This window comes from Oratosquilla oratoria, chromosome 43, assembly GCF_046742065.1.
Source record: "Oratosquilla oratoria isolate Oo_2021 chromosome 43, ASM4674206v1, whole genome shotgun sequence".
Classification (NCBI taxonomy): Eukaryota; Metazoa; Arthropoda; class Malacostraca; order Stomatopoda; family Squillidae; genus Oratosquilla; species Oratosquilla oratoria.
This window is the reverse complement of record NC_134819.1, coordinates 20875060-20889452: the sequence shown is the minus strand read 5'-3', so window position 1 is coordinate 20889452 and position 14393 is coordinate 20875060. Positions and strand designations below refer to the sequence as shown.

Here is a 14393-nt window from a genome sequence, read left to right as displayed (position 1 = left end):
GTATTTTTTCAGTTTTCAACCTAGGTGAATACCGCCGCCGAGCCACAGAAATGTACAAGAACCATAATTTCTTCAGAGCAGACAATGAAGAAGCAATGGCTCTAAGGCAGCGGTGTGCCCTTGATGCTTTAGAGGACGTTTGCTCTTGGTTGGATGAAGGAGGAGAAGTTGCCGTAAGTATCAAGCAAATGTGATATAAATTATGACATTGAGCAAGAGTTGCTTGCTAGTTGCCCTTGGGGAACATTGTAAACCTCTGAACTTGTAACAAATTAGGTAGTCTTGTTGCATTGTTTTTACCATACATGGCAGCATCATTGCATAAATCATGAGCTTTCGATTCTGTTATATATATTTGCTTTAGAGACCCTTGGTATATAGATAGATAAAGGGAGAAAAAGAAGACATGGGTCATCATGGAAGTGATGCAGCCTTGCAGTGGATGTACTGTGCCTCTCTGCATTGCCTCTGATCTGAGCAGTAGAAAGGAGTCAGATGATCCTTCATCCACAAGTTAAGATGAGAGAGAAACAGAAGTTGTAGAGTGCAGTGGAATGGGTGCATGCCTTTGACTTGGCTAGATTCTTAAAATTCTTTTATCTACAGGTATTTGATGCAACCATAGATTTTTAAAATTCTTTTATCTACAGGTATTTGATGCAACCAACACATCGGAATCACGTCGACGTTTGATATACAATATAATTGTAGAGAAGATGCAGTACAAGCTCTTTTATGTGGAATCCATTTGTGATGATCCTTCAATCATCGAGTCAAATATACGGGTGAGTTGTTTAGCAGTTCAGCAGTCACAGTAAAGCATGAGAACCTTTTCAGTCTTTCAGTGGTAATTCACTTTATAGTCTGCTGGGTAACACCAGAAGATTCTGTTAAACTAAAGGATGTACCTTTGAATTTAACCCTTTGACTGCTGGGGGTTTCCTTCAGCGGAATGAAATAATAGGGTAACAGGCAGAATAAATCTTTGTGAGTCAGTAAGCCATGGCAGTCAAAAGACAAAAGGGTGCCAGTAAAGACTCATTCAGTTAGAGGTGTGCTTATACATCATCATATAATTGCTACATTGCAGTTGACCCATGCAGTAAGGTTGGAGCAGGTACTGGAAATGAGAGAGATGGTATAATTAATTTTCTTTTGGTGTGGGTGTATGCTTTGATCTGGGTTTCTTTTTTGCTATGGGTGTCTGGTTTGATCCAGCCACTCCTTTTGTAAGGAGATGAGGTCATTGGTATATAATATAATTTTTTTATGTCAAAGGAGGTGAAGGTGAACAGTCCAGACTATCGTGGTATGAACAGAGAGGATGCCCTGAAGGACTTTCTGCAGCGTATTCAGCACTACAAGGACCAGTATCAGCCTCTTGATGAGAGTGAGGAGAACCACCTTTCCTTTATGAAGATTTACAATACAGGTAAACATGTTTATATTTTTGTTCTCTTTTATAGGTACATTGTGTTTGTTGCTGCTTTTATTAGTTTTACAGGATTATAATAATGCAACCTTCCATAAATGCCCAAAAAACATCCTTACATTTTGCCAAAACCTTCTTAAAAAACATACCACAATTTTTTTATCCATGTATCTACCTTTCCTAAACTCACACTGCTCCTCACCAAATACTTCCTCTGCTCCACTCCAAATCCTCTCAAAACCTTCCCATAAGCCTTTCTAACGGCACTCAACAAGCTGATCCCTCTCAAACTCCTGCAATCACATTTGTCCTCTTTTCCTTTGTAAAGCTGAACTATACAGGCACTCCTCCAGTCCTCCGGCACTCATCCCCCCCTTTAAATGCACATTAAACAACCTCCGTAGCCAGTCCACAATAACTGTGCCTCCCTTTTTCAGACACTCCTCATGACACCCATCCAACCCAGGTGCCTCACCAGCTCTCATGATTTTCAAAGCTCCTTGTACCTCATCTTTTCTTATATCTCTTCTATTTTCCTCTCCCATCACAGTCTTTCTCAGCACTTCCCACAACCTCAATCAATCCCTCCAGATCCTCCTCCACCTTCATCTCTAAAATACTCTACCCATCTATCCCTTAGCACCTTTACTTCAGTTAACATTTGTCCATCTGCACCCTGTACCTTTTTCTCTGCATGACTCACTTCCCCTTCCTCTCTTAACATATTTCTAAGATATCTTTTTATTCTATTTTCCCTAATATCCCCACCCCTCTCTTCTCCTTCTACCTCTCATATGCTTCCTGAATCCTACTTTGCAACCAGTCCTTAAATGCTCGTCTCTTGTGGACAAAATAAAAAGTTATGAACATTTTCATCACACATTCTGACATTCAGCCAAGCACTTATATTGAATGACACAAGATTAGTGAAATAGATTAGATACATAGAATAACAATTTTGTTATAATTATTACATACATACATATACCAATGGCATTTTCTCCCTTACAAGGGAGGTAGGCAAATTCAAAGGGATAAATCCACTCCCACCCATTTCATCCCCACATACTCCACTCTCTCCCTCTTTTCTTGGCTCCTGGATGATGGGTCACTTGTCATGTTTATTAATGAAGGAATTATTATATAACTGGTAGGTCATTGGAGAATGCATACAAACATACTAATGAAATGCATCTGTTATGTTTTTTTGTATGGAGCCATGGGTTTTGCAAGAAAGAACTGGGGTTGGTTGAAGTGATGTTTACATGTCTATGATCTATGGAAACTGCAAACACTTTTGAGAGCATATAAACAAGCATTTATTTCAGAACATCACTTTTTAAGTTATTAGAAGGCATGGAGTTTCTATGTTTTGAATATTGCATAATGTTTATGCTTTGATAATGCAGTGGAACCTCAGATAATAAAGTTATTCCATTCTGTGACTGTTCTTAAACAGAAATGTTTGCTACTGGAAATAATTATAGCAAACACATCAAAACACCACTAAGCTGGTGGGATTGTGTGTTTGTACCCCAAAGTATCATTTGTTAACAGACAAAAAAAATTCACGACACTTGTTCATTAATCACTTTGTTTGTGAAATGGGGCATTCATTATTTGAGGTTCAACGGAACATAGATCTTTAGACTTCACTAACATTTTCTTGAGTGATAATTTAGCTTCTTTGATTTCATTGACAGTATCATAGCAATTAGGTGGCTAAATTATATATATATATATATATATATATATATATATATATTTTAGAACCATGAAAATATTAGTACCTTTACCATAATGAATTGTTGTTGTTGGTATCTAAGTATTTTTGTATGAGAGTAATATTGTGTTGTTACAAAATGACAAATGTTGCAGGTGAAAAAGTGGTTGTCCATAAACATGAAGGCCACATCCAGGCACGAATTGTATACTACCTCATGAACATCCATGTGACACCACGAACCATATATCTAACCAGGGTATGTATCTGTATTTATTTACCTAGTTGTATTATACAGGAAGGGGAGCCATGCTCATAGTGACCCATCTTTGTATCTTGCAGTATCTAGTTTGTTCTTAAATCCTTTTATGGTATTTGCGTAGACTATTGTTTTGTCCAATTTGTGTGTGTGTGTATACAATATATATATATATATATATATATATATATATATATATATATATATATATATATATATATATATTCAAATTGAGAAAATGTAAGGCAATTTTCTGTTTTGTATCAGTTTTGTTTCTTGGTCCCTGGGAGGGTGAGGAGGACAGGGAGAGATGTGATGTGATGAGTTGTGGTCATCCCTGTATCCCACCCACTGCCCTGGGTCAGAAACAATGCAGCAAGACACACCACATCCACAGTAGGACTACCCATCTTATTTCCACGGCAACCAAACCTCCATGTCCCCTCATGCGAAAATGGAGATGAGAAATCCCTCTCTAACGACATTAAAGAAAAAAAAAAACATATTTTATAATTTCTACTTTAGACATATAAATGTAGTTGTAGTATAAGAATTACACTAATAGGATATTTTTCTTGAACTCTTTACAGCATGGCGAGAGTTTGCACAATGTGGAAGGAAAGATAGGGGGAGATTCTGTCCTTAGTCCCCGTGGTTGGTCATATAGTAAGGAACTTGCTAAATATATCAAAGAGCAGAATATACCTAAGGTAAGCATCAGTAAGTCACCTAACCTAACCTAAAACCAAGCTAAAACTTAACCCAACCTAACTTAACAGCAATAACCTTCAATGATAACCTCACATTGTCTCTTAGATATCATGAAAAAGCCTGTTGTCTCTATAAGTACATATATTAGCTTATGAATTGGCTATATGACATGATTAGCACTAAGCCCTAATAGAAAGTCTTGTTGTTAATCTCCTAAAGCTACGAGTCTGGACATCATGGCTGAAAAGGACCATTCAGTCTGCAGAAGGAATTGATGCTCCACAAGAACGATGGAAGGCTCTCAATGAAATTGATGCGGTAAGTCAGCTTGTTATTTTATCTTTTTACTTTGAATATAATTATTTGGTGAGGAACAGTGTGGGTTTAGGAAAGGTAGGAGTTGTGTGGATCAGATTTTTGCAGTAAGGCAGATATGTGAGAGTTTTGGGAAAAGGTGAGGATGAATTTTGGGCCTTTATGGATTTGGAAAAGGCTTATGACGGTAGATGGGATTTGGAAAAGGCTTGTGACAGGGTAGACAGGAAGGCGCTGGTTTGCACATACATGGGATTGGGGGAAACCTGTTATGGGCAGTCAAGAGTTTTTATGAGAGTAGTAGAGCTTATGTTAGAATGGGAGATGGAGAGAATGAGTGGTTTGAAGTATAGGTGGGACTGGGTCAGAGAAGTGTCATGTTGGCATGGCTGTTCAGTGTGTACACGGATGGGGTGGTGTGGGAGGCAAAGTTGATTCGTGATTGCTGTCATTCAATGTTTGTTTTTATGGCAATTTTGAAAGACTTAATCTAATCTGTTGAATTTTTTTTTTAATGAGATGACTTTTTAATCTGTAGGGCATCTGTGAAGAGATGACATATGCTGACATCAAATCAAAATTCCCAGAAGACTTTGCAGCTCGGGATCAGAACAAATTTAGGTAAGGCTTTAAGGGCGTAGTACTTGTACAAGTACAGTTCATATGGACACAGATTGTATGTATTCATCGCTGATTAAGAGCATTACCCTTGGGGACAAAGGAGATGAAGTCATAAGGTGGTTAAGGGAGAAGTGATTGCAGAATTTACAGAATTGAAAAGTTTGTATACAGAATTGGTTTATACATGTACCAGAAAGTTTCTTCTCTTCACATATTCCATCCAGCCAAGACCCATTTGTTTCCGTTTCAAAAACTTCTTGGGTCCTTGTGGATGAAGGGCCCACATTCTGCATTGTATTTGCTGTTGCATACCATGTATACATACATAAATATATATACACATGATTTTGCAGTTACCGCTATCCAAGGGGAGAAAGCTATGAGGACTTAGTGGCCAGGCTGGAGCCAGTTATTATGGAGCTTGAGCGTCAAGGCAATGTTCTTCTCATTGGTCACCAGGCAATTCTTAGAGGACTTCTTGGATATTTCCTGGACAAATCCTCAGGTAAGACTTCACATTCCTTTGCCTGTTTCTACTTTCAGTTATGAGTTTCAAATTTTCTAAAGACTAATGTTGATTTTTATTTATGTTTATTTTGTCATTTTTTTCTATGCTATTGAATATAATTAAAAAGAAAATTTATTTCATTGCAGAAGAGCTCCCTTATATTGAAGTACCCCTTCACACAGTAATCAAACTTACACCTGTAGCTTATGGATGTAATGTTGAGTATGTGTCTTTGAATGTGCCAGCTGTTAATACACACCGTCCCAAACCTTTGGTGAGTAATTGCTGATAGCTTCGTACTAACAACATGGTTACATTCAGCAGCGTTTTCTGATATTCATTCCGTTTTTTTAGGGAAGGTGTGGATGAACTACAAATAACATGAATTGGAGAACTAACATTGGTAAATTATTAGGTACTCCATATACAGTTTGTAGTGCATGCTAAGGTGGATTGTGCAGCCGTTGACATGTTTGCTATACACATACACACACACACACACAGATACACACACACACACACACACACACACACACACACACACACACACACACACACACACACACACACAGAGCTTGTGAAGAAGTGCCTATGAATGATTTTAGTGATAATCTCTTGTTCTATTTTGCTTCAGCTGTTTATGAATGGGTGTAGGGTTATTTTGTCAGTGTATTCTTTTCTTGTGCTCATTAGCCAATCCACTATAGCCTTCCCTCTCTTTGTCAGACACTACATGACACTCATCCTAGGTACCTTACTATCTTTCATCACTTACGATGACCTTCATATCTCATCTTTCGTGATAACCCTATAATATTCTTCTCCCATCACAAACATTTTCGTAGCCCTTCCCACTGCTGTAATCAGCGAAAACCTCCACCACATTCAACAGTTCTCTGAAATACTCTTGTCTTGCCCTTACCATCTTCACTTCCATGAACATCTGTCCATCTGCACCCTTTTCCTTTTCCATTCTACTTGACTCCCCTCCCCTCACTCTCTTCGCTTCTTTCCAAAGCATCTTTTTTTATCCTTTTCAGAATTCTGTTAAATTCCTAGGGACCCCAGTTTACATGTGTTCTCTTTCCCTCCCTCACTTCATGTTTTGCTTCTCCTCTCCTCTTGTATCTCTCGTATGTTTTTGTATTTCTACATTGCAACCAATCCTCTTGCTTCTCTTCAACCACCATTTTTACCGTTTCATCCTTCACTACCCTTCCTTTAGTTCCCTCCCATCCTCCTCATCCCTTGTACCATCTTTGCACACTTCATCACTTCCTCCTTGAAACACATTCTACTATATCTCCTTCCCATTTATCTTGTACCACCTATTACACTTATTATTTCTTATTTTTTTAAGGATGGCTATCTCTTGTGTGCAGTTGATGTTGTATGTGTGTGTATACATATATATATATATATATATATATATATATATATATATATATATAATATATATATATATATATATATATATATATATATATATGTATATCAAAACTAATACCTAAATTGGAGCAGAAGAAAAGACTGGAAACAGTGAGAATGCATTTTGACTGCTAGCTGCATTCTCATACAAAAACAGGAACCAGGGAAGGATCAAAGACACCTACCCTTGCTTAATTGGTGACCTGGTGGTCATGTGGTGTGGGGTCGGGTGAAAGATGCCTGTTAACAATATTTTTTATCATACATATAATACCAGCAGCTTTTCCCCCTGTATTCTTCCCCTTTTTTTTTATCATAAGTCAGGATATTATGTCCAGAGACCAGTGCCCATTTGAATATGAATAATGAATAATATGAATATTTCAAAGGGGCAGTGGTCTTCGAATGTAATAACCGTACTTATGATGAAAAAAAAATATTGTTAACAGGCATCTTCTACCTGACCCCACACCACATGACCACCAGGTCACCAATTAAGTAAGGTTAGGAGTCTATGGTCCTTCCCCGAATCCTCTTTTTTAGTAAGAGAGTGCTATATAAATATAATACCCTCCTCCTACTCTGTACTACTGAAGAGGACTGCAGCTAGTAGTCGAAATATTTAGATTCAGTTTCCAGTCTTTTCTTCTGCCCCAACTGTGGTATTAGTTTTGATTTACAAATGAGCTACTAAATTATTAATTAGTGATGTGTGTGTGTGTGTGCGTGTGTATATATATATATATATATAAATATATATATATATGTATGTATGTAAAAGAGGGGAGCAGATATTCTGTAGGACATGTAGAGTTGAAAATGACAGCATTCTTACAGGTTTTTTTTCTGCAAAAATTCTCTCACTCAACTCAACATGTAATATATTTATATTTCTCTCTCTCTCTCTCTCTCTCTCTCTCTCTCTCTCTTCTCTCTCTCTCTCTCTCTTTTCTGTCTCTTTCTTCTTCTTCTTCATTAGCATCTTGTAATGTCTTTAGCTTAGCTTTTCAATGGTTGCTGCAATCTCATCCACAGCTGTATGTATGAATGGAAATGATATTTTTTAAGGTCTACGTATTTCTATGTATCCTTTGAGTATTTCTGCCAATTTGCCACTTTGTAGTTTATGAGTGCTATTTTGTATGCAGGTTATATTTTTCCTTATAGTTCAGTGGTAACCTTTATTGGGAGAATGTTGGAGGGGTGATGTAGGTTCAGATCACCTTACAGTATGTTTTTTAGTGAGTTGGAAGGTTGGAGGCCTGATATTGTGGATGATATGTATAATGTAAGTTGTTTTCTTTGTTTATGTATGGATTGAGATTATTTCCATTGTGTCATTTAGTGTTTGGTTTCTTGAATTGGAAAAAATATGATGTTGTGTATTAGTGTTGTGAGTCCACTTTTTGTGTATTGTCTTTCCTTAATGTTGTGTAGTCAGTGAATGTGGGTATTGTTTCATGAACTGTACCCATGTAGATGTTGTGTTTATGAAGGAATTGAAGTAGCTTCTGTTTATGCTTATTTGTAGTTTGATTTTGTGTTGGTGTGTGATATGTACAGCTCTAATTCTTTTTGTATTTGCTTGTGTTGGAGAGCATAGTGCATGTGAGGTAAGATCAACAGTAGCATGTGTTGCATTTGGTGGATATGTTCTAAGTTTAAAGGTTTTGCAAGTGTTGGGTATATGTATGGGCTTGTTGGTTTTTATGTCTCCAGCAATTAGGTATGGGAGGACAGGCATCAGGGTACTGATCTCCTTGTGTGAAGAAACAAGAATATAAAAGGGGAAGATAGTTTTGTCTTGCTTTGTGGCTTGTTGCCATCTGTTACTTGATTGAAGATGATTAGTCTTCCATTCATCTTGTTTTCCTCCTGTTTATTAGGTTTTTGATAAAGTATCGCACACTTGGCATATGTGGAAATTGGAGCACATTGGTGGACTAAGAGGTAAACCACTCAAATGAATGAAAAACTTTTTGAAGGGAAGATGAATGAGGACAATAGTAAAGGATAAGATGTCAAGATAGAGAACAGAAATAAGCAGACTTCAGTGTTTGCACTAGTAAGGTCTCTTTTTTTCTGTCAATTAGATGATAGAAGGTACAACAAGCGATGGCAACATGTTTGCAGATGATGCAAAAATCACGAGAGTGAAAAACGAGGGCTGTAGGCTACTGCAAAAAGATCTAGATGTTATTTTTGCATGGAGCCATCAACAAATATCCATTTGGTAAAAGAATGGCAGACCTGCTATCCTTAATGAAAATTGCTGTCAAAATCCTACCCACGACAACACCTAACAAAGTCCTCTGGCTACTGTTCCAGTGCACCCCTGCCTCACCTTAACCATCACAACAAAAGGTCAAATATCACTTGAATCTCTCCCTTCTATGTACTCGTTAAACAAATATCAACATATACACAGATGGCCTCCACTCAAACCACATCTCCTCATCATCTTTGTCTTCACTGCAGAACTCTTTGCCATCCTCACTGCCTATTATCCACAACTCTCTCCTGCATCTTATATAATCATACCAGATTCTTCAAGCACTGAACAAGCACTCTCCACTCAAATCATACCACTCACTGGTCCACAAAATCCATTAATAAATCTTCCAAATCTGTACCCTTCTGATGGGTCATGCCATGTCATGTAGGCATTCCTGGTAATAAAGCTGACAAGATGGCTTAAAAGGTGCCATGAACACTTCCTTTCCCTCCACTCTGCTGCTGGTAATAGACTATTACTCTTTTTTTCACCAGCAATGCAAAACATGTAGCAAGGACACTGGGAGCAATATTCAAGGAATCATCTGAAAACAGTGAGACCCCATATGCATTCATGGCTTTCTTCATATAAATATAACTGACATTTTGGAATGGCATTATAAACATAGGACATTCCCACCTAATACATGACACCTCATGACAAGAAATGACCCTCCCACTTGCCAATGCAAGGTTCCCATCAGTGTCTTACATACTGCTGAACTGCCAAATTTATATATGATTACTACCCACTCTGTCATTTATCCCCGTAAACATTGATGACTACACCAAATCCTGGACATCAAAACACTAATAACTTTATCATCTCTCCACAATTTCCTACAGAAATAGGACCTGATCTATAAATATATCTATATGCCTAAAGGCTTTTTCACCCATATAAAGGAGGTAGCCATTCAAGGCATTCACCTTTCCACATCTAACACCCATTTGTTTCTTTAGGGTTTATATGGGAAGCCCCTATGGACCAGAGCCACACATAATTTTGTCTGTAATAGAAGAAATCTTTATTCATAGAGAAATTATGCTACTGTATAATACTGGGACGGAGAGGGGGGGGTCACCGATTTAATGAAGTGGCCTTGCTGTGGATGTGCTGTGTCTTGCGACACTGCTTCTGACCCAGGGCAGTGGACATGGTGCAGGAATGACCCGTCATCCAGGAGGTGCTAAGATAAGAGGGAGGGTGGAGGGGTGTGGAGTGCATTCAGGGATGGAATGGGTGGAAATGATTTTATGCCTTTTCCTTTTTGGCTACCCCCCTTGTAAGGGGGAAAAAGGCTTGGTATATGTATGTATGTATGTATAATACTGGGATAGTTCCTCTGTTATGCTGCCCCACCCCCAACCCTTAATACTGTCCAGTGCCACTTCTCTGAATATACATTTCCTTTTTTGACGAACCCTGTGGTAAGGGAGAAAGAATACTGCCACTGAGTGTTCCCACTTGTCATAAAAGGCAACAAAATTGGGATGGGGACAGGACTAGGCATCCCACTCTCTGTAGCCCTAAAAGGGGGTCTAGGAAGAGTTTCCCAACCAGAACCCTAAGGTTTGGGTCTTTTAATGTGTGTGGATGTGATACAGATGAGAATAAAAGGGAAGAGGTAGGCTGTATGCTTGAGAAGAAAGATGGATGTGTTGGCATCAAGTGAAACTAAGTTGAAAGGGAGGGGCGAGTTTGAGTTTGGGAGTGTAGTTGGGTGTCACGAGTGAAGAGAGGACAAGGGAGAGAAGGGGTGGCTATACTAGTGAGTGAAGAGGTGGGTAAGCATGTGGTGGAGTGGTAGGAGGTTCCTTCAAGGTTAATGTGGATGAAGGTGAAACTGGGAAGGGAGACGTGGGTCTTTGTAATTACATATGGGCCTGGTAATGAGGAGAGTGCAGAGGAAAGGGAGTTTTTTTTTTTTGATAGATTTGAATGAATGCATAGAGTGTTTAGGGAGAAATATCAATGTAACTGTATTGGGAGATCTCAATGCCAGGATAGGAGACAAACCAATAGATGGAGTGGTTGGGAAGTGTGAAGTGCTAGGAAAAACTCTTAGTGTAGAGTTGAAGGTGGAGATGTGTCTAGAAAGAGATTGTTTAGGAAGAAAGTCAAGCATAAGTACACATGGGAAAGGGTGGTGGATGGAAGGGTGGTAGATAGGGCTTTAATGGACTATATAGTGGTAACCAGGAGAAGAGTAGAAAGAGTTTTGGATGTACATGTTCTTAGGGGAGAGAGTGGGGAATATCAGATCATTTTTTGGTGGAAGGTAAGTTGAGAGTCGGGAATAGATGGAGAAAGAGGAAAAGGACAGAAGGTAGGGAGGTGCTTAGAGTGAATTGCGTTAATGAGAAAGAAAAGGAGTACAGGAAGCTGAGGAAAAGAGTGGGAGGGTGTGAAGGATAGAGTAGAACTAGGAGTGGAGGAGGAATGGAGATGTTTCAAGGAGAGTCACAAGGTGTGCAAAGATGGTGTGTGGAACAAGGAGGATGGGAGGAAATGGGAAGGGTAATGAGTGGTGTGATGATAAAGCAAAGAAGGTTGTAGAATAGAAGAAATGGGCATTCACTGATTGGTTACAAAATAGGACAAGAAAATCATATGAGAGGTGCAAGAAAAAAAAAGAGAAGAGAAGTAAAGCATAAGATAAAGGAGGCAAAGAGGAGAGCAGATGTGAAATGTAATAAGAGTATGACAGAAAAATTTGAAAGTAATAAAAACATGTTTTGGAAGGAAATTAAGAATGGAAGAGGAGGCGAATCAAGTAGAGAATAAAAGGTAAAAGGTGCAGATGTAGAGATGATAATGGAAGAGACGGCAGTAACAGGAAGATGAGCAGAGTAATACAGGAAATTGCTAAATGTGAAATGTGGATAGCGAGGAAAAGGTAGTTGCAGTGGGAAGTACTAAGAAAATGAGTGATGAAAAAGGACAATGGAGGAGAAATAAGAAAAAATGAGGTGAAAGCTGTTATTAATATGAGAGCAGGTAAGGCACCTGGGTTAGATGGGTGTCATGTGGAATGTCTAATAAAGGGAGGTACATCGATAGTGGACTGGCAAGTGAGGTTGTTCAACCACTTCAGTATGACTCAAATTCTCATGTATAGTATCGGCTGCCATATGTACTTTGCATCACACTACTTGTATTATAAAGTATAAAGTCACTGCTGTATTAATCATTCTCTTTTACCCTCATTAATAATAAACACAGAAAATGTGATCAAACCAGTTCATAGAATCCGGGGTTAACTCATGTACAACTACAAAGATATATGTATATAGTCAAGACGCCGATTCCAGTATCTTCGTGTACCCACTCGTGTCTCATAACACCTACATAGGAGTCTTTGTACCGAAGTGGTTAATGTTTGTCTAAAAGAGGGTAGTGTCAAAGGACTGGGGGAGTACCAATATAGTTCCACTTTACAAGGGAAAGGGGGACAAGTGTGAGTGTAGTAGTTTCAGAGGGATCAGTTTGTTGAATGTAGTCGGGAAGGCTTATGGGAGGGTTTTGATTGAGATGATTAGGAGAGGAGCAGAGGGAGTAATTGGTGAGGAACAGTGTGGGTTTAGGACAGGTAGGGGTTGTCTGGATGAGATTTTTGTGGTAAGACAATGTGAGAACCTTTAGGAAAAGGTAAGGATGTTTTTTAGACCTTTATGGATTTGGAAAAGGCTTATGACAGGGTAAGACAGGAAAGCCCTGTGGGAGGTATTGCAGGTATATGGGATAAAAGGAAAGCTGTTAAGAGCAATCATGAGTTTTTACAAGAGTAATAGTGTGTGTGTTAGAATTGGAGAGTGAGTGGTTTAAGGTAAAGGTGGGACTTTGCCAGAGATGTGTCATGTTGCCATGGCTGTTTAATTTATACATGGATGGGGTGATGCAAAAGGTAAATGCAAGGGTAATGGGCTGGGGATTGGAGATGGTGAAAGAAAATGGAGAAAAATGGGAGACAGGTAGTTGTTGTTTGCTGACGCCACTGCTTGTAGCAGGATCAGAGGAGGGATTAAGGAAGTTAGTGATGGAGTTTGGGAAGGTATGCGAAAGAAAGAAGTTGAAGATAAATGTGCATAAAAGTAAGGTGATGAGATGTACAAGGGAGAGGATGGCAGCAAATTGGAAGTGAGTATTAAGGGAGACTGGAGGAAGTGGATAACTTTAGATACTTTGGGGCAAATGTGGGAAAGGGCAAAGTGGAGGTAGAGGTAAAATGTAGATTGAGTCAAGCAAGTAAGTGCTTTGGGGGATTAAAAAAGTGTAATGAGAAATAGGCATTTGGGAATGGATGCTAAAAGGAGATTGTATGAAGTAGTGATTGTGGTGACAGTAATGTGTGGGGCAGAAACATGGAACATAAGAGGAAGAGTTTAAATGTGTTTCAGATGAAATGGCTGAGAAGTATGGTAGGGGTTACTAGATTGGATAGAGTGAAAAATGAGGAAGTGAGGAGAGCAGGGGTGGAAAGGGAATCAGGAAATAGGGTTGATGAAAGAGTATTGGGATGGTTTGGACACATGGCAAGAATAAGTGAAGAAAGATTAGTAAAAGAGGTGTGGAAGGCAGAGGTGGAGGGAATGAACATGAGTGGAGTATGTGGGGATGAAATGGGTGGGGGGTGGATTTATGCCTTTGACATTGGCTACTTCCCTTGTAAGAGAGCAAAAGCCCTTGGTAATATGTATGTATAGTTACTAAGGAGGGTGGAATTAGGAAGGATATTTCAGAAAGTATAGTTGAATTTGGTGTAAGTATTGGAGCTCTCAGGGAAGACATGTACTTTCAGAAATGAAAAGGATTATTTTCAATACTGTCTTGACACCTACCCTAACATATGGTTCAGAGCGTTGGGTGATGACAAACATAGGCAGGAGCAGGACTCAGGCAGTGGAAATGAGAACACTGGGAGTGGGCAGGAAATAGGGAATAACCCCTTAATCCATGGGGAGCTAAGATGAGATGGAAACAAAAGATGGTGGAGTGGGTGCATCCCTCAACTGGCTACCTCCCCGATAAAGAAGAAGCCCTTGGTATATAGATAGATACTGTAGACTAATTAAATCATTATGTGAAATAGAGCACATAACAGCCTTACAACATTGTGTA

General features: G+C 38.9%; 1 protein-coding gene across 8 annotated transcripts in view; it reads left to right on the top strand.

The window, feature by feature from the left end:
* Pfrx (6-phosphofructo-2-kinase/fructose-2,6-biphosphatase) overlaps positions 1-14393 on the top strand; it is a 63019-nt gene that overhangs the window by 46429 nt on the left and 2197 nt on the right. For 6 of the 8 annotated variants that reach the window (XM_076179649.1, XM_076179651.1, XM_076179650.1 and 3 more), the window contains 9 exons: positions 13-173; positions 651-785; positions 1279-1432; positions 3311-3414; positions 4005-4124; positions 4345-4443; positions 4979-5061; positions 5415-5566; positions 5716-5843. In XM_076179649.1, coding sequence (XP_076035764.1) covers positions 13-173; positions 651-785; positions 1279-1432; positions 3311-3414; positions 4005-4124; positions 4345-4443; positions 4979-5061; positions 5415-5566; positions 5716-5843 — 1136 coding nt within the window. Of the gene's footprint in view, positions 1-12; positions 174-650; positions 786-1278; positions 1433-3310; positions 3415-4004; positions 4125-4344; positions 4444-4978; positions 5062-5414; positions 5567-5715; positions 5844-5923; positions 5985-14393 lie in introns of all 8 variants that reach the window. The other 2 variants (XM_076179653.1, XM_076179652.1) reach the window with 2 other exon arrangements.